Genomic DNA, 19,278 nt, shown 5'->3' on the forward strand with positions numbered 1-19,278 from the left:
GGTAAAGGAGTGAAAGAATCCATCAACCACATCCTGAAAGAGGCATCAAAAGGAAAAACCTGAGAAATATTATAATCAAAATCCAGAGTTTACACATCAAACACCTTTGATAAAAAGATCAGAACTGATAAAAACATAAAAATCATTTTCTGTAACTCAAAACCCTTTTTTATTTAAGGATCTGGTTAAATAGAACTCTAGGCTTTATGAAAAGAAATAACCATGTTGGAATTAAGCCATTTTTAAAGCTAGCTTACCTCCTTGGTAATTATTACATGTACATGATTGTTATATTTCTTACAATGGAATCTGTAGCCTGTGTGAAGTACATACAGATGTCTGATCATGTCCACTCAACAGACAGAAGATAGACATTAAATAATCCTTAAGGGGATAATCCATTATTCATTAAAGTATCTTCTTTTTCTTAGTTGGAATTTCAAAATTACAGTGTAGTAACTTTAAATATAGATAGTGCAACTATTCTTACTAGCACATCAAACTAGTATGTTCAATTTAAATTTGTATAAATGTAAATTAGTGTAAGTGGATAAAATAATACATCATCAAGTTATTTTTTAAAAGATTACAGTAATTTTTTGTCTACAACTAAATCTCTGTGTTCATTTTGTACATCTTCTGTGTTTGTTTCTAATTGCACCTTTGTGATGTGTATTTATATATATATGTATGCAGAAAATGTTTGTGAAATTTGGTTTATAATTGTAGATTATGTATGATGGCATTGTTAAGAATGTTTTTCTTCTAAAGAGTTGAAGATGCAATCAATTGCTTTTAGTTTCTCTGGTTTTTCAACAAGCTAACAAAAGTATTAAGATTTTTTTTCCTCCCCATATAGTACTTCCTAAATGTTTTCCTTTTGTATTTAGCCATTTACATCAAATCGCTCAATAAGATTAATAATCACACTCATTCAATTATTTAAAAAAAAGAATATTTGGGGTGTGCTGGGTATATCATTTTCTAGTTCTATTTACATCCAAAAGTAGAAAAGAATACATTTATATTTACTAGAGCTAAAAAAAAAAAAGAGATCAGAACTGAGCAGAAATTCTGAAATGCAAACATAAGTATTTGTGAAACCCAGCAAGATATATTTATTTGAGCAACTGTGGAGGGATTATTTGTTTTTGATTTTGATTTGATTTTGATTGATACAGTGATAATATTTTGATAAGAAGAAGCAAAAACCTTCATGTCTTCAAAAGACATGTCTTTAAAAGACATGAAGGGAGTTAAATAAGGAAAGCAAGCATTCTGAATCAGACTTCCAAGAGGTTCTAAGAGTTTTAAGAGTAGAAAGAGAAAGGGCTTGTGGAAAAGAAAGGTGATTTATCCAAGATCACAAAGGCAATAAATGACAGGGGCAGGAGTTAAATCTAGGTCCTCTGACTCCAGGCCCAACACTCCTTTTTTTTCTGTACCGTGGCTGCCTCTCATGCTTTGTTCAGAAGACCTGAAACCTAAAAGGACCCTGAGAGTTTTGTTCCAACCCCAACATTTAATTACAGATGATGAAATAACAAAAGTTTTGGTATCACATAGGAATAGTGGCAGAAGTAGGAGGTCATGAGGAAAAATCTGAAATAAATTATCAAATTCTTTGAAAACAGTAGTCCACAGGCATCCTACTTGATTTCCTAAGAAGTATCATCAGACATGAACAACTTTTCTCCTTAAGGAGAGTAAGTCAATTAAGTAGACACTACACAGTGGAACAACATTCCGATTTGTTGCTCCCAATACTTACTCTGTTGAACCTGGACCAAGCAGGGTACTCACGTTTCCTCTGCTCCTCAGCTGACTGAAGAAGGACCCAAATATCAATAAATCTGTCCAATCCAAATGATTTAGTTCCCTGAAAAAGTATTTTAGGGAGATTTGAAAGTTTGGATTTTTAAAAAGACAAAGTAATGGGAACAAAGTAATTTTTCATAATCAAAGTCAAACTGTAATAGAAGGATAAAATAATAAGCAGGTCAAACCCAAAATGATTTATTGGGCTTTCTATAACTTCAGAACTTGGATCAGCCAAGGGGGTTTTCTGCTTCAACTATTCCAAGCCAAGACATCTATTCTGGATCTGTTTCCTAATTAGTAAAAGGAACCTAATTTTTAGGAATATATGCTGGCACAATGTAAATATGAATATTAAGGTAAATGACTACATTAATGCATTTATTATTATGTGATTGGTAGAGGGCAGTGCTTGAGAAATACTGTGGAATATGTCATTTTAAAAGATAAACCCCAAATAGGCAGGGCCTGAGTTCATTTAAATGTAAATCAATTCTTACTGAATTCCTATTCTATGTTCCACAACACTAGATGCTATAGAGGCCCAGAAAGAAAGGTATGATATCCCTCTTCCCTCTAGGCATGAACCAGCATCCACTTAGGCAAAACAGCCATAAACCCTTTCTAGAATCTGGATTCAGCCTACCATACAACTAGACAAAAACATTTTGTCCTATTCTGCTTGCAAGGTAAAACATGGAATATAGTTAAGTTACCCAATACCACTTGTAAGGCTAACTGGAGACAAAAACAAGTTGTTTTCTGTAGGAAGCATTTTATATACCCTGTAGGGCATAAAAATTCATTATAAACTCAGTTTCAGGATTCCTCCTTCTGAATTTCCCTATAAATTTGGTGTTCCCAAATAAAGCTTCTTCTAACCTGATCCAAATCAAGAGCTACTACACTTGCCACAATATCACCCTAAAGCAGTTATGGTGAACCTTTTAGAAATGGAGTGCTGAGCCCCACCCCCAATGTTCCTCCCACACCCAGGCTGAGTGCCAGGTGTATTCCTCCCCACCTCTTACCCCAGACAGGAGAGGGAGGAAGCACTCCCATTGGGCTGCTAGGTAGAGGGGCGGGGGAAGTGAGGAATGTTCTCAGGTGCATCGAGAGGGGTAGGGGAGAAGCTCTACCTTTCTAGTAACAAACTCTGGCAGAGGATGGCACATGTGCTCACAGAGAGTGCTCTGTATCATAATTTAGCAGATGTGCCATAGGTTCATTACCACTGCCCTAAAGGATTCAAAAGAAATTTATTCCATGGTCTATGTCCTCAAGGAACTTTGGAGTTCCTAGGGAAGCAATAGACATATACACGAAATAATGAGAAAATAAAATCAGAAACTATGTAACAAAGTATTTGATTGGATGTAACCAAGTTCCATAATATATTTTATAGTCAGTTGTGTTATAGATAGTCAGGAAGAGAAGAAATCAACTGTATTTTGCACTATTCGGTGCATGTAATGTTTAAAAAGTATTATTTTTATTATGATGAACATAAAATATTACTGCTTTTTATTATATATAGCCTGGCAACTTTCCTTCAGAAATTTAATCTTCCCAAATTCCCTTTGGAATTTGGAAAAAAAGATGCTGGTGTCTTTTTTTTTTAATCCTTAACTTTTGGCCCAGTATCAATTCTAAGTCAGAAGAATGGCAAGGGCTAGACAATCAGGACTAAACAACTTGCCAGGTTCACATAGCTAAGAAGTGTTTAAGGCCAAATTTGAAGCCAGGTCCTCCTGACCCCAGACCTGGCATTCTTTCCACTATGCTTCTTAGCTACCCAATACTGGTATCTTCTTAAAAGCTAGAGCTTTAGTTTCAAAACCCTCAGTTCAAACCTCTATCCAGTAGATGGGTATGTGAAACATCCTGATCAATTCTGCAACAATGAATAATGATAACAGATGGAGACTCAGAAGAGAAGAGAGTACATTGAGATGAGGAGCTATATTTTTTAAAGAGTGGATATAAAAGGGCCCCATAGTCATTGAGATTCAGTATTTGATCAACATTAGCTGGTCCCCTTAGCAGCAGAAACTTCCAACACATTACAATCTAGTTGACAAATGAAAGAGGCCAACAGAAATTTCTAAGAGTCAAATGAATATTTCCTTCCATAACTGACCTAACCAATTTCAATCTCTTGCCCTAGGTTATTTTCCTTACATAGAAGTATATTTGTTTGAAAAGTTTCACTGCATACAGCAAACAAAAGAAATTCACCCTTACCCCAATCAAATATATTCTTGAGGGAGCTTTCCCTTCTGTTACTCGTACTGCTTCATCAAACACACTAGCATTGGTTCGGCATAACAAGGCAACTTGTCCTTCTGATTGCCCTCTAATGAGACCTTTTAAGAGAGAAACATTTTCTATGGTAAACAATGAACAGAATTAATTTTTAGAATACATAAACCAGAGGAACTAGAACCTTACTCTTTTGGTTTCCCCCAATCAAAGTCTTCTTCCTGACTCTCTTGCAAACATCCAAGATGGTGGCTCCCACATAACCAATTTCAGCACCAAACCTAAAACTCTGTTGGGAAAAGTCAAACAGGCAAAGGAGTTAGTGGCTGCACCCCAGCATACAGTACATTCTTACCAGTCAGTTATGTCAATAGTAAATTCATCTTAATAAAGACATGCACTAGAAATATCAGCATTTAGAGGATAATAAATACTGGTACATTACTTAGATGACTCACTTGACCGATCCTATTTGGAAGGGGTGTTTGGAAATTTGTTTTCAAATAGAACTACCTGTACCTAAAATTATCATTTAGTACTTAAAGGATCTAGGATTTCTTCAGTGGTCACTTTAATCACTGATGCAAATATTAACATGACTATCACTTAGGGGCTAAGTCCTGGGAGATTTACTATGGCTAACAAATTCACACTGTACATAACAAAGCTGGAAATGAGCTTTTCCAAATTTAGCTAGACTGGACTTTGTACAATAAATATGCAATCAACCATTAGGTCCATTTTCCACTAACGTCCTACTCTAATACATAAGCATGGCATAAAGATGACTCTACATTTTCAAAGGCTTTAACAATAACAATGGCTAGTACTGGCATAGCCCTTTAAGGTTTGAAAACTGCTTTATAAATATTAGTTTATTTGATCCTAAAACAATCCCGGGATAACAACAACAGTTGCAATTATTATCCCCATTTTACAAAGGAAGAAATCAAAGCAAATAGAAATTAAGAGATTTGCCCAGGTTCACAAAACTCTTAATTGTTTGAGGCAGAATCCAAACTCAGGTCTTTCAAGTTCAACACTCTATCCACTGTACCACTTAATTGCCTCTATGACAGCTAGAAAGTCTTCAAAAAAGAACTTCACTTTCTCTCAAGAAACTATTAACCTTGTATTCAAATCTTTCAAACACCACTCTTCAGTCATCCAGGCTTCAAACATTGGAGCCATTTAAAAATGTTTCATGAGATAATGAGTTCCCAGTCACTGAAGGCATCTAAGCAGAATCTGAATGTAGGCTGTATGGTTCAAGTGAAACAATGTTGCATATGGAGTCATGAGCTCAAGGCTTCCAATGGAGTCAAATCATGGCCGCTTGTGAGACCTTGAAAACTGGAGATGATATACTGCAGAAGGGAGTCATTTGGCCAGGGAGGGAGGGGCTGAGCGGGGTAGGGGAAAGGGGAATTGCCACAAGATACTAGGATGTGAGGATTCTTTGACATCTCCCTCACTAAGATTCAATTTTCTGCCAATTTTCTCCTTCACTGTTGCTCACATACACTCCTTGCTTTGAAGATTTGAGATAAGAATCTGAATCCAGAACCTCTGATCCCTGGGGGAGACAAAAGCTTGGGCTGTCTAGGACAGAGACGTCCAGACATTGGCAGTGATAGAAATGGTCCTGTAGTTGGGTACAGAGCCAGAAAGTGAACTATTATAAGCAGTTCTTTTTTTTTTAACCCATACCTTCCTTCTTAGACTTGATGTTAAGTATCATTCAAGTCAGAAAAGCAGTAAGGACTAGGCTGCTGAAGGTAAGTAATTTGCCCAGGGTCACATGGCTAGGAAGTATCCAAAGCTAAATTTGAACTCAGGATCTCCTCTCTCTGGGCCTGGCGCTCTATCCACTGGGCCACCTGGCTATCTCCCTATCTCTCCTGGCTCCTCCCGAATTCTTTCCTTTTTGCTCATCATTCCCTTACATTCAACTCCCATAAAGGTGTCACCATCTATCTCTCTGAAGCCTTCCATAATGCTTCATCCTCCCTCCTCCAAAGAGTCCATTAATGCTTCTCTGATGGACCTGTCATGTTGACTTATCTCATTCTAACTAGTATTCTAGTTATTCTACACACACACACACACTGAGCTCCTCCAAGGAAGATACTTAAAAAAAAATATTCAATGTAGAGCACAAAGTATTCTTGTTTGTTTGTTTTTTTAACTCTTACTTTTTGCCCTAGTAACTACTCTAAGACAGATGTGCAAGTGCTAAGCACAAAGGTTTAAGTGACTTGCCCAGGATCACAGGGCTAGGGAAGTGTCTGAGGACAGGTGTGAACCTGCATCCTCCTGACTCCAGACCTGGCTCTCTATCCACTGAGCCACCTATCTGTCCACCCCTTGTAGTCCCCCTGTTAAAGCATTCTTATTAAATGTCTGTAGAAATAAAAATGGTAGAGCTGTCAGGATCTGCTTTACTTTTTTTTTTAATTCTTAGCTAAAATTCTAAAAGTTTCTCTATAATTGAACAAAAGATTTCTTCCCTCAACAAGCTTTGATTCTAAATCCAATGTTTGATTGATTAAGCTACTCCATATCTGAAGCTGAACAATATCTTACCTTGTAGTAGATCATACATGAACCCATATGAGATACCTAAAGTGATTGACTATGACAGCAGAGCCAAAGCAGCAGCTAGGGCTTCTAGGAGATCCAGTAGGGGCTGGTTATATTGTATCAAAGGCAAGGTTTTAGAGTGGATTATGCTGTGACTGCAAGAGCAGCCCCAAGTCCTTTTGGAAATACCACTGGACTTTCAGACACAGGAAGGCTGCTGCAAGGAATACAGAGAGCTACAAGGAGTTCTACACATTATACCTAACACCATCCTCCCTAGGACATAAAGAATTCAGAGAAGATAGTCAAGTGGATTTTTGCTAGCCCTTAAAGGAGAAAACCCCCCAAAGAAAGAGTGGGATAGAATCTGACTAAGACCTAGGCACACGTTTCAGGACCCTAGCATAACAGAAAGAACTTCATTGCTTTCCTCATAAGACTTAACCCAGTTATGGATGGCCAGACAAATGGGCAATGGAAAGAAAGCACAATTTAGAAAACAAACATAAAATGATGTTTTGAGAGCAGGGAACGTTCTTACCTGTGTAAGATAGAAAAGATGTGTGTGTGGCACTGAGTAAAGGGCATTAACAGCATACCGAAAGGTGTAGATCTGTTGGTGAGGGTCCCCTACAAAGATTTTTCCACATGGCTGGGATAGAATTATATCTATGATGGCTACAACCAAAAAGGAGAAGAGAGTATGATCTCAAGGGACTATACCCAATTAAAAAAAAAAACTTCAAAAAGAAAAGAGGAAATGGCATCTTTTAAGATTCTTCTCTTAAGAACATAGTTAGTGTAAATCAAATCAAACAATGCTATCATTAACAACTAGAAACTGTCCCCTATTTGTACTGACAATGATGCAAACATATTTACCAAGTACAATTATCCTTAGAAAACAAGCCATCACATTTTGCTTATTTTATCAGAATTAGAAACCAATAAGCTCACTCAAGAGAGCTATGTGCACCTGTACATACAACTACTATACATGTGGGATCATATATAACAAAATTTTCATCCTAAGACTAGTGACCCATTGGCATCAGCTGACTGGTTTTTGGAAAAAGAAGATATATTATTTTAATAATGCCAAGTGAAGCAAACATAAGAAAGAAGGTAAACACACTTAGCTCTACATGATATCCTCTAAAGTAGGGCTTAAATAGTTTGGGGATGATTTATATCACTACTTTCTTTAAGCATGGATAATAATAACTCATATTTAGATGGCTCTCTTAAGTCTACAAAAAAAAAAACTCTTCTCATAACAATCCTATGAAACAGGTAGTATTTTAGAGAAGAGCAACTGAGGCTCAGGGAGATACAGTGAAACTTATGTATGATTAGTAAGGTAAGAGCCAGGATTCAAAATCCAATGTATACTCTGCTACCTCATAAAAATGAGAGGGGGAAGGTCTTTATACTTTACAAAGAGTTATTATGCCCATTTTACTAATGACAATACCAAGGCCTAAAGACTTTATGAGAATTGTACAGTTAGTGTTAGTATCAGAAAAAGGATAATGACAGGTAACTATAATTTCACACACATATATTATCTTACACACACACACACACACACACACACACACACACACACACATTTACATATTTCTGCTTATTTTACATTTATTTCCTTGGATTAGTTTATCACCTGGAGTACAATCCTGGGCCTCATCCACAAAGATGGCATCATAAGCACCAAAAGAAGGTTTGCTCAGTTGCCAAAGTTTCAAATAGCCTAAAAGAGACAAGAGGTTATGGTTCAAATATCTAGAGTAAAACATATATAAGACTTATCCACATATAAAACTTATGTTAAGACTTCCCATACCATCATGAGTCATATGATAAGCTTCTTCTTTGCATTCTTCCAACTTTTTCATGTTCTCCCAAAGTCTGGCTGCTTCATATGCCCCATTCTAGAAAGCAAAGTATATTGTTTCAAAGGCTGAAGTCATTAAAAAAAGAGAAGATTCTATAATTATGTAAATTAATTTCAAAATTAAGGCTATAGGAATAATATAGAACAGTTTCTTCCAACCCAATTTTAATTCAGATTGGAAAAATATCAAAATCCTGGGTAGGGTAAAGGAAAAAGAGAATGAAAAAAGGTTTTTTTAAGTTTATAGGATATTAAGAAGACAAAGATTTGTAGAACAGAACTATTTAGACCTGACTAATTCATCAAAATGGAAAAAAAGTGTATGGGTACAGAGAAAGCCAAATCCCCTCTTGTGGCTCCTTGTGCTTGATAAGGAGTCCTGTCTCAAACTCTGACATTCTACATAATAAACAATCCACACAGAAGTTCCATACAATGAAATTAACAACAAATTTACTTATAAAGAATAAAGGGAGGGCAAATGTGAAAAATTCATAAAACAGGAGACATATCAATGAGCAATGTCGCTATAAAAATCTAAATAACAACAATCTAAAGAGCAGTGTGGTAAAGAGTCTTGAATTTAGTCAGAAAGTACTAGTCTCAAATCCTGGCTACCATTTTCTACTTGTGTACCTCCAGATAAGTCACTTAAACTCTGGGCTCCTGTTTATTCAATTATAAAATTAGGTCTAAGGTCCCTTGGGATCCAGGAACATAAAGATTGTTATATGCTAGAAAATTACCTCTAAGGTAACTTTTTAATAAAGTCTTAGTCAGAAACTATAATCTTTGTTCAGGGTTATTTTTCTACTATATCTTGAACCTGTGCTTAAGCATTATAAAACCTAGATTTTTAATCTCTAAATTTCTGCACTATGAGATTTATTCTGGAGCAGTTACCCATTACATGAATTCAATGAGGAAATTATTCTTCTCATAACAAAATCTTAAAAGGAAAAACCGTGTAGGAGAATTAACAGAAATCTCAAAGAAATTAATAAGCAATAAATGGGATCTATCTAAAACCATTAGTAAGTATTATCTGTAATGGAAATGAAAGAATCCTTTCCAATAAAATCAGAGGTGAGACAAGAATCCCCATTGTCATTACTATTTTATATTGTACTAAAAATGCTAGCTACAGCAATAAAAGCAGAAAAATTGGAGGAATTAGAATAGGCAACACTGAAACAAAACTATTACTCTTTTTGCAGATAATATGATGGTATACATAAAGAACCCCAGAGAATCAACCAAAAAACTAAAAGAAACAATTAAAATTTAAAAGAAAAATTAAAATATTTTTTAAAAATTAAAAGAAACAAAAAAAAAAACTTTGGCAAAGTTGCAGGATACAAAATAAATCCATAAAAATCATCAGCATTTCTATTTATCACCAACAAAATTCAAGAAGAGAAAGAAAATGACATTCCATTTCAAATAACTTGTGACAATATATCTATGGGCATACTTACCAAAACAAAAAGTATGTGAATACAATTACCAAACACCTTTCACATAAATAAAGTTAGACTTAAATAATTGGAAAATATTAATTACTCATGGACAGGATGAACCAATATAACAAAAATGACAACCCTACTTAAAATTGATGTACCCATTCAGTGCCATTTCAAACAAACCACCCAAAAAATATTTCACAGGACTACAAAAAAATAACAACAAAATTCATCTGGAAGAACAAAAAGTTAAAAATATCAAGGAAATAAATGAGAAAAATAAATGAAGGAAGGAAGTCTAATGGTACCAGATCTCAAATTGTATTATAAAATGGTAATCATCAAACAATCGGGTACTGGCTAAGATATAGCATAGTGGATCAATGGAATGTATTAGGAAATCAACACACAGTAGTTAATGACCATAGCAACTCATTGTTCAATAAACCCAAAGATCCAAACTATTTAAGAACTCACTGTTTGACAAAAATGCTGGGAAAACTGGAAAACAATACGGCAGAAACTAAGCATAAATCAATACCTCACACCATACACCAAGATAGTCAAAATAAATCGGAGAAATATGGAAAAGTTTACCTGTCAGATTAATGGATAAGGGAAGAATTTATGACCAAACACAACATAGAGAACATTATGAAAAATGAAATAGATAATATTGATTACATTAGGTTTAAAAGTTACTACATAAGCAAAATCAATACAGCTAAGATTAGAAGAGAAACAACAAATTGGGGTAAAAATTTTATATCAAGTGCCTCTGAAAAAGGTCTTATTTCTCAAATAGATGGAGAACTGAGTCATATTTATAAGAATACAAAGCCTTCTCCAAATGATAAACAGTCAAAGGATATGAACAGGCAGTTCTAAGATAAAGAAATTAAAATTCTGGTTGTATGAAAAAGGGCTCTAAATCACAGTGAAGGCTGACAGAAAAGCCCAAAACCACAAAAAAAATGAGAGGAACAAGAGCTCAGGCAACTGCAGGGAGTAAAGATGGGGTAAATATGAGCAAACAACAGAAAAAGAAAAAAGAAATAACAATCAACAGCTTCTATACAGGCAATGAACAAAGAGCAAATGGGACAGAAAAGGATGAGGGAACACCAAGCAAAAAAACAGAAACCCCAGTGAATTGGATACAGGCTTTGAAAGAACTCAAAATACAATTCAAAACACAATTAAGAGAGGTTGAAGACAACTGGGAAAAGAACTTAAAAAGTAAGATAAGTCATCTGGAAACAGAGGCACTTGAACTAAAACAAGAAAATAGTGTCTTGAAAGCCAAAATTAACCAGCTTGAAAATGAGGCAAAGGAGATGAAAGATGACCTCCAAAGAAAATCAGACCAGAAGGAGAAGGATGACCAAAAAGACAGGGATGAAATCCTTTTTAAAATCCAGAATACAACTAGAAACAAGTGACTTCATAAGGCAGCAGGACACTATAAAACAAAATCAAAAGAATGAAAAAATTGAGGAAAATATGAAGAATCTCATTCACAAAACAGAAGATTTAGAAAATTGTTCCAGAAGAGACAACTTAAAAATCATTGGTCTACCGGAAGACCCTTACAAAAGAAAAAGTCTGGACATCACACAACAGGAAATTAGAACAAGAGGGAAAAGTGGAGATTGAAAGAATCCACAGATCACCTCCTGTACTTAATCCTCAACTGAAAACACCCAGGAATGCTATAGCCAAATTCAAGAACTATGAGACCAAGGAAAAAATATTACAAACTGCTAAGAAGAAGTCATTCAGATACCATGGAACCACAGTGAGAATAACACAGAATCTGGGTGCATCTACACTGAAGGACCAAAAGGCATGGAATATGATATTCTAGAAAGTGAGGGAACTAGGTCAAAAATCAACTACCCAGCAAAACTGACTATATTCTTACAGGGGAAAGTATGGTCATTTAACAAAATAGAAGAATTCCAAGCATTTGTAAAGAAAAGACCAGGCCTGAACAAAAAATTTGATGCCCAAGCACAGAACTCAAGAGAATCATCAAAATGTAATTAAGAAAGAGGGAAAAAATTAAAACAAAACAAAAAAAGAAAACAAAACCCTTTTTTTTAAGAGACCCAATAAGTTAAAATTATATGTATCCCTATAAGAAAAGAGGTAAGTAACTCTTAAAAATTGTTATTATCACTGGGGCAGCTAGAAGAATTACACCTAGAGGGAACAGTGACAAACTGTATAGGATGAAAGGACAAGAAATAAATAGGTATATAGATATATGCATGCATAAATACATATACATGTGTTATATATATATATATATATGTATGTATATGTGTATATATATTTGTATATATACAACTAGAGCCTCTCAGAGGTTTCATATCTAAAATATACCGTGAACTTTGTCAAATTTATAAGAAAAGGAGTCATTTCCCAATTGATCAATGGGTAAAAAGATATAAAAAGATGATTTTCAGATGAAATCAAAGCCATATATGGAAAAAATGCTCTAAACCACTACTGACTAGAGAAATGCAAACCAAAACAACTTTTGAGATACCATCTCACATTGACCAGACTGGCTAAAATGATAAAAGGGGACAGGGTGTGGAAAAACAGGGACATTAATGTACTATTGGTGGAGCTTTGAATTAATCCAACTATTCTGGAGAGCAATTTGGAATTATAACCAGAGAGTTATAAAATTGTATACTCTTCTACCCAGCAATGTCATTACTGGGTCAGTTTCCGAAGTAGACCAATGAAAGAGGAAAAGAATTCATATATTCAAAAATATTTATGGCAACTCTCTTTGTGCTGGCAAAGAACTGGAAACTGAGAAAATGTCCATCAATTGGGGAATGATGAACAAATTATGGTATATGATTATAATGGAATACTATTGGGTTATAAGATATGATGAACAGATTGAGTTTTTAAAAACATAGAAAGAACTGTATGTGATAATGAACAGTGAAATAAATAGAACAGAAGAACATTATACATATAGTCACAGAACTAATTCTAGAAGAATAAACTGAATGTTATCTCCAGAAAGTGAACAGAAAGGTAAAACGTGGAAGATTTAATTTATATGAATATGTTAGCATCCTTGAAGACATCCTTTGTGACATGAGGAAATGGGACATTTGTGAATGTGATTTATTATGCAGATACAAAAAAAATTAAGCTAAATAGATAGGAAATTTGTGATTTCAATTGTGTACTATGTTCCTTTTCCTTGTATATGGAAATACTTGTTTTGTTTGGTTTCATAAGCTTTTAAAATAATTTAAAAATTGGAAAAAAATTCTATATGTAACTGAAAAAATAAATAAAGAGAATTTAATAAGTACAAGGAGCTCCAATACAATGAAGAAATACTATGAAATGAAAGCAAATGTGGAAATTTTTTCAGAAAAAAATAAGGCTACAACATTCTACTTCTAAAAGATATAATGGGCATGCTTTCATTCTCCTCAGTTCTGTTCATGACTTTCTAGACTTCAAAAACCATGCCCCTGTTCTTACTGGTTCATTCTAGAACTTCCCTTAACACCTGGGGCCTCCTCAGGAAGGAATAGTCTCCTATTCCTGCTACTTGTTTAACTCAGAATATCCTCCTTCAAAGCCCAGCACTCTTCTCCCAAAGCTATGTACCTCCTGCAGCCTCCATTTGTTCTTCATCTGATCAAAATTTACACTCCTGAAAATGACCATCTATTGAAGAAGCAGCTTACAAAATTAGGCCAAGAAACACACAGATGGATCTAACAATAGAATCAGACATTTGGTATTAAAAAAAAAAAGAATAATTTACTCACTCAAGGCTGAAAACTAGAGATCTAAGACTGAGAGGAAAATACAGGTAAAATAAAATAGCACAATGCAAATGATGGCTGATTTTTACAAGGAATTCTTTTTTTTTTAACCCATACCTTCCATGTTGAAGTCAATACTGTGTATTGGTTCCAAGGCAGAAGAGCGGTAAGGGCTAGGAAATGGGGGTTAAGTGACTTGCCCGGGGACATACCGCTGGGAAGTGTCTGAGGCCAGATTTGAACCTAGGACCTCCCGTCTCTAGGCCTGACTCTCAATCCACTGAGCCACCTAGATGCCCCCCAAGGAATTCTTAAGTAAAAATTTTCCGAAGCATATGCATTATAATAAGTATTTGTTTCCCTTGTATTTTTATGACAGCAAGACAATGCAGACATCAAATTACAGGGCAGATGACACTCTTTCCTGTATACCGTAGAAAATCCAAAGTGGTAAGATACAGAATCACAGAAAGAGTTGGGAGGGGACCAGTCCTAGTGCCTGAACTAAGAATCAGAGCTGGAAGGGACCACAGACCCCAAGAGCCACAGACCATCCACTAAAAGACACTAATGACCATATGTCAGACCCCTTCTGCCACTTGTCCTTGAGACATAAGATAATATAATCTATTTTCAACCCATTCATTTGACAGATGTGGGAAGCAAGCCCCAAAAAAGGAAAAAGCACTTGGCCAAGGCAACCTAGTATGTTGTGAAAGGCCTGGTTAATTGCAAAGCTCTGTGTTCTCAGAAATTATTAGCAGAATGCCTATTATTACAGAAGCAAAAAACTAAAACGTGACTCACTACTTCTGGGCAATCCATGCCATCTCCAAAAGCGAAAATCTGATAACTGCATAATTTAAGTCCTTTTTTATCCAAACAAGCATCATATTGGAAAAATCCATCTGTAGGAGATAAGGTGGTAGCACACTGTTATGACTATTTCTTACAAAATTCGGTAGAAGGTTAGTTTCCCAGGTCCCAGTGAAAAGGCAATAACTTAAGCACTATGGTGGTCCAGAAAGTAGTAAAACAACAGAAATTTGTATAAAAATGGCTTCACTTGTATACTTTCTTATTAAATGGTACCAGATGGGGGCAGCTGAGTGGCTCAGTGATTGAGAACCAGGTCTGGAGCCTAGAGGTCCTGGGTTCAAATCTGGTTTCAGACATTTCCCAATTGTGTAACCCTGGGGAAGTCATTTAATCCCCACTGGGGAGCCCTAATCACTCTTTGTCCTGGGAACCAATACATAGCATTATTCTAAGACAGAAGATAAGACTTTAAATAAATGGCCCCAGATGGCAGAGGCCTTCTAATGGTACCTTCATATTAAATGTTTTCAGTGGGGAAAAAAAATGTAGGCTCCCTAAGGGCAGGATTTGTATCCTCAGGGTTTAACACAGTCTACCTATTACAGGAACCTGGAGAGAAGTTTAGAATATTTACATGGTACATAAAGGAAAGCAAAATACCTATAAGATAAAAATTGTCCAATGATTCACTGATGAGTACTTTTGCCAATCAAAACTATTAGTATGCAGGATCATTTTAAATGTAAGTTTATTATATGCTCAAAACAAAGACCCATGGTAGACATAAACCAGTGGGCCTTGGCATCAGTTTTAGCAATCTTAAATAAGTCTTAGTAACACAGGCAGGATAGATAACAAAGGGGCAGAAAGGGAAGGTGAAGATTTACACATCATAGAACAGATAGAAGAGAAGGAAGATTAAAAACACTAGAGATAAAGCTGGAATTTTCAGAGGAAACAGAACCATTAAACCTTGGGGCTACTTATTTGACAAGCTCATCTTAAATAAATTAAGGTAATGAAGCTGAGTCAGAGATTTCCGTATCATTAATGATTTAATTATGTGGGCTAAAGTTTGATGTCAGATAAATTCTGTAAACTCTAGCTGGTTGTGTCTTACAGAAATGGTGGCAATAAAGAACACTTGAAAAAGTCTTAGGACATTCACAAAAACATAGAAATAGGAATGCTAAAGGGAAATTTTTAAAAAAAGAACATTAGCATTTACAGAAGGAATGTTGAAAAATCTCAAAATAGTCATCTTTGTTGTTCAATTGTTTCAGTAGTGTCCAACACTTGTGATCCCATTTGGAATTTTCTTGGTAAAGATACTAAAGTAGTTTGCCATTTCCTTCTCCAGCCAATTTTACAGATGAGAAAACTGAGGCAAACAAGGTTAACAGGCTTGCCCAGGGTCATAACGCTATTAAGTCTCTGAGGCCAGATTTGAAGTCCTGAAGATTAGTCTTCCTGACTCCAGGCCTGGCACTCCATTTCACAAGGATAACAATAACAACAAAAAAAGGCAAGGATAATAGAACAAACTCAAAAAAAAATGCTAAAATTGAAAGTAGTTAGATATATGTAAACCAAAGCAATGGAGAACTTGTTGAAATAATCTGGGAATTATTGGCTTCCTCTCAAAATATGAATAAACAATCTTTATTTTGTCTTTAAAAAAATACTATTTATTGTATGAAATCGTTCTCTAGGAGGGAAAGGGAGAGATAAGAAAATAAAATATATCAATAAAACTTATTTTTTTTAAGTATTATGTCCAGGTAAGGAACAACAATATGAATAAGGAATAGCAATATGAACAAATCTACAGGTGAAGAAATTGCTCCATCCATAACAAGAAGTTCCTCAAAAGGATCAAGGGACAGATTATTCATCTGGTGAAATGGACCCAGAGGCCCTGCCCTCTGATAGCTACTATCTTCCAGAAATTGAAGGAAAAAGAAAGAGAAAAGAGGTCTTTTCTTTGAAATCAGTATATCACTGGAGTGGACTGTGTTATCAAAAAAAAAAAGCTGAAACTTCTGGACTTTGGCATTTGTTTAATATTCAAGTTACCTAACACAGTTGGTATGAATTTTAAAATACCAAGAGATGAAGTTCAATATCTAATATTGCTAGCTTTCCAATAAACTTAGAAAACCTCAGGGGGAAAATGAATGAATGAACAAACAAACAAATAAATAAATAGAAAAGGGTAACAAGGAGAAATATAAGAGAAAAACAATAAGAATGCACCAGGCCAACATTCACTCTCTCAAATCTAAATCTCTAAAAAATCTCTAAACAAGGCATCCTTTTCAGCCTAAACACTCACCTGCTTTTCATTGTGGTCTACCATGACCTTCTGTCCATGACTGTTCTTCCACCACAAGGGCACATGTTCAATGTCCAAGTCTTCATCAGCAGAGGCAAAGTAGTTTTCTAAGGTCTTACAAACTAATTTGGCGCGTGTGAACCCTGCTTTCCCTTCTGAAAGGACAGAGTTGACCATGAAGGGTGTGAGCTTGAAAGGATTCAGTTTCTTCTCTATCTGGTACCTGTAATGTATAGCCAGAGTTACTTAATAAACCGGAGGTGGGGAGGAATATAAAATATTGAGGTAGGAATTAAAAGACCATAATAATTCCCTCCCCTCATTACAGAGGTCTTGTCACACTCTAATGAGTTTAAACATATTAGAAATATAAATATATAAATCAGTGCTTCAAAGACCAAAGTAAATTTCCTTTCTCCTGACACAGATCACAATACTTTAGTCTTCTAAAGCAATCATGATAAAAAATAAAAAATAAAAAACCTATTGATAAATCTCCCTGAATCATCATCAGGTTAAAAAAAAAATGAACTCCACTGTTAGATCCATAGTAAAGTATTGATAAATCTTTCATAGACCTTGCTACATTCTGGCATTACCATGTTTCTTTTAAGAGCAAGTCTAAGCAGATTCCAAAAAGGAAGCAAAACTATAAGTATTTGCACTGGAAAAAACTTGAGTAAATTGAATTGTTGCTATTCAAATGTAAGAGGACTGAGATGATGAGGCACTGAATTTTTCATCTTCTATTCCCTGTCTGTAAATAAAGACAATGATGTCAAACCTTCCACTTATTACCAAACTACACACAATACAGCTTACAAATTATCACAACTGTCATATACACATCACATAAATAATGTTTTATATGTATGTAAGTTTTGTATATATTATATGCACATACAATACAGCTATGTCCCCATATCTGCTGATTTGGTATTCACGTTCAAGGAAAAAAAATTAAAAAAATTGGAAAATTCCAGAAACTTAAAAAATAAACAGTTTGCAAGTTTTAAATTGCCTGTTAGTAAGTATAGGCTGTAACGTGGTGAAGTCAGCCAGCCCAGTACAAGTCATCTCCCTTTGTCCCTATACCCACACATCCATGCAAAACTTTCCTCAGTCTGTCTGCCTCTAATGTTCTCATTGATCACATTTGTCATCAAAGGGCCTTTGTTTAAGAAAAGCCTTACTTACTCTAATATGGCCCCAAAGTGTAAAAGCAGTGGTGCTAATAGTACAGTTGGCCCCCTATCTGCTACTTCAGTTGCCCACACTTAACAGTAGCTGCTCGCTTCTATCCCCTGGTTTCAGCCATCCACAGCAGGTCTTAGAATGTACCTCTCACAGAGATGGAGGCCCTCTGTATACACACTCTCACCCCCACATACACAGCAAGTAACAATTTGTAATAACGATGGTAGTGACAATACATACAGCCTCCCTTTGTCTCTGAAGGCCATGGAATGAAAAGTTTTGCAGGTAACATTGCTGGGGAAGATGTGTTCAGCCTGTTTTGCAACACTCTTGTTGAATGCCACATAAAGAAACTTTCTGTCAATCCACTTCTCAGCATATTTGACTAGGGTTGAGGTCTTTCCAGTACCTAGAAACCAAGAGACTAGGTTATATACTTCTAACTGTGGGAAACAAAAGGCTTACTCACAAAATAGTTCATTCTGGGGGCAGCTGGGTGGCTCAGTGGATTGAGAGTCAGGCCTAGAGATGGGAGGTCCTGGGTTCAAATATGACCTCAGATACTTCCTATTTGTGTGACACTGGACAAGTCACTTAACCCCCATTGCCTAGCCCTTACTACTCTTCTGCCTTGGAGCCAATACACAGTACTGATTCTAAGACAAAAGGTATGGGTTAAAAAAAATAGTTCATTCCAATGCTAATTGCACTTAATTATCGATTCAAATCAAAATTTATTTGTGTACCCAAAATATACAAAGTATTATGCTAGGAACATCTTTCTTGTATATGATACATTCAATTAGCCTGAAAGTTTCTGTATCAAAAAGACTGAAAGTCTGTCTTTTCATAGACAAAAAATTGTTAGCCCGTAGGTAGGTACCTTAAGGATTCTTTCGCTGATTGTCCCACTTCACAGATAATGAAACTAAGACTAGACAGCCGATTAGAAGTTAGTAATTTTAAACTTTCTCAACCCAACACCGGTATAGTAGAAAGATCACTGAATTTGGAGTCAGGGGATCTTTGCTCAGCTATTCCCTACCTAAATGGCCTGGAACAAGTCAATTCAACCATAGGGCTCATTTCCCT

General features: G+C 35.5%; 1 protein-coding gene across 2 annotated transcripts in view; it reads right to left on the reverse strand.

The window, feature by feature from the left end:
- Positions 1-19,278, reverse strand: part of FBH1 (F-box DNA helicase 1) — an 81,825-nt gene that overhangs the window by 21,125 nt on the left and 41,422 nt on the right. For both annotated transcript variants that reach the window (XM_056799028.1, XM_056799029.1), the window contains 8 exons: positions 18,427-18,595; positions 16,990-17,212; positions 8,507-8,594; positions 8,327-8,413; positions 7,205-7,341; positions 4,270-4,369; positions 4,063-4,184; positions 1,804-1,879 (listed from right to left, as the gene is read on the reverse strand). In XM_056799028.1, coding sequence (XP_056655006.1) covers positions 1,804-1,879; positions 4,063-4,184; positions 4,270-4,369; positions 7,205-7,341; positions 8,327-8,413; positions 8,507-8,594; positions 16,990-17,212; positions 18,427-18,595 — 1,002 coding nt within the window. The remainder of the gene's footprint in view (positions 1-1,803; positions 1,880-4,062; positions 4,185-4,269; positions 4,370-7,204; positions 7,342-8,326; positions 8,414-8,506; positions 8,595-16,989; positions 17,213-18,426; positions 18,596-19,278) is intronic.

The sequence above is a fragment of the Monodelphis domestica genome, chromosome 5 (assembly GCF_027887165.1).
Source record: "Monodelphis domestica isolate mMonDom1 chromosome 5, mMonDom1.pri, whole genome shotgun sequence".
Lineage (NCBI taxonomy): Eukaryota > Metazoa > Chordata > Mammalia > Didelphimorphia > Didelphidae > Monodelphis > Monodelphis domestica.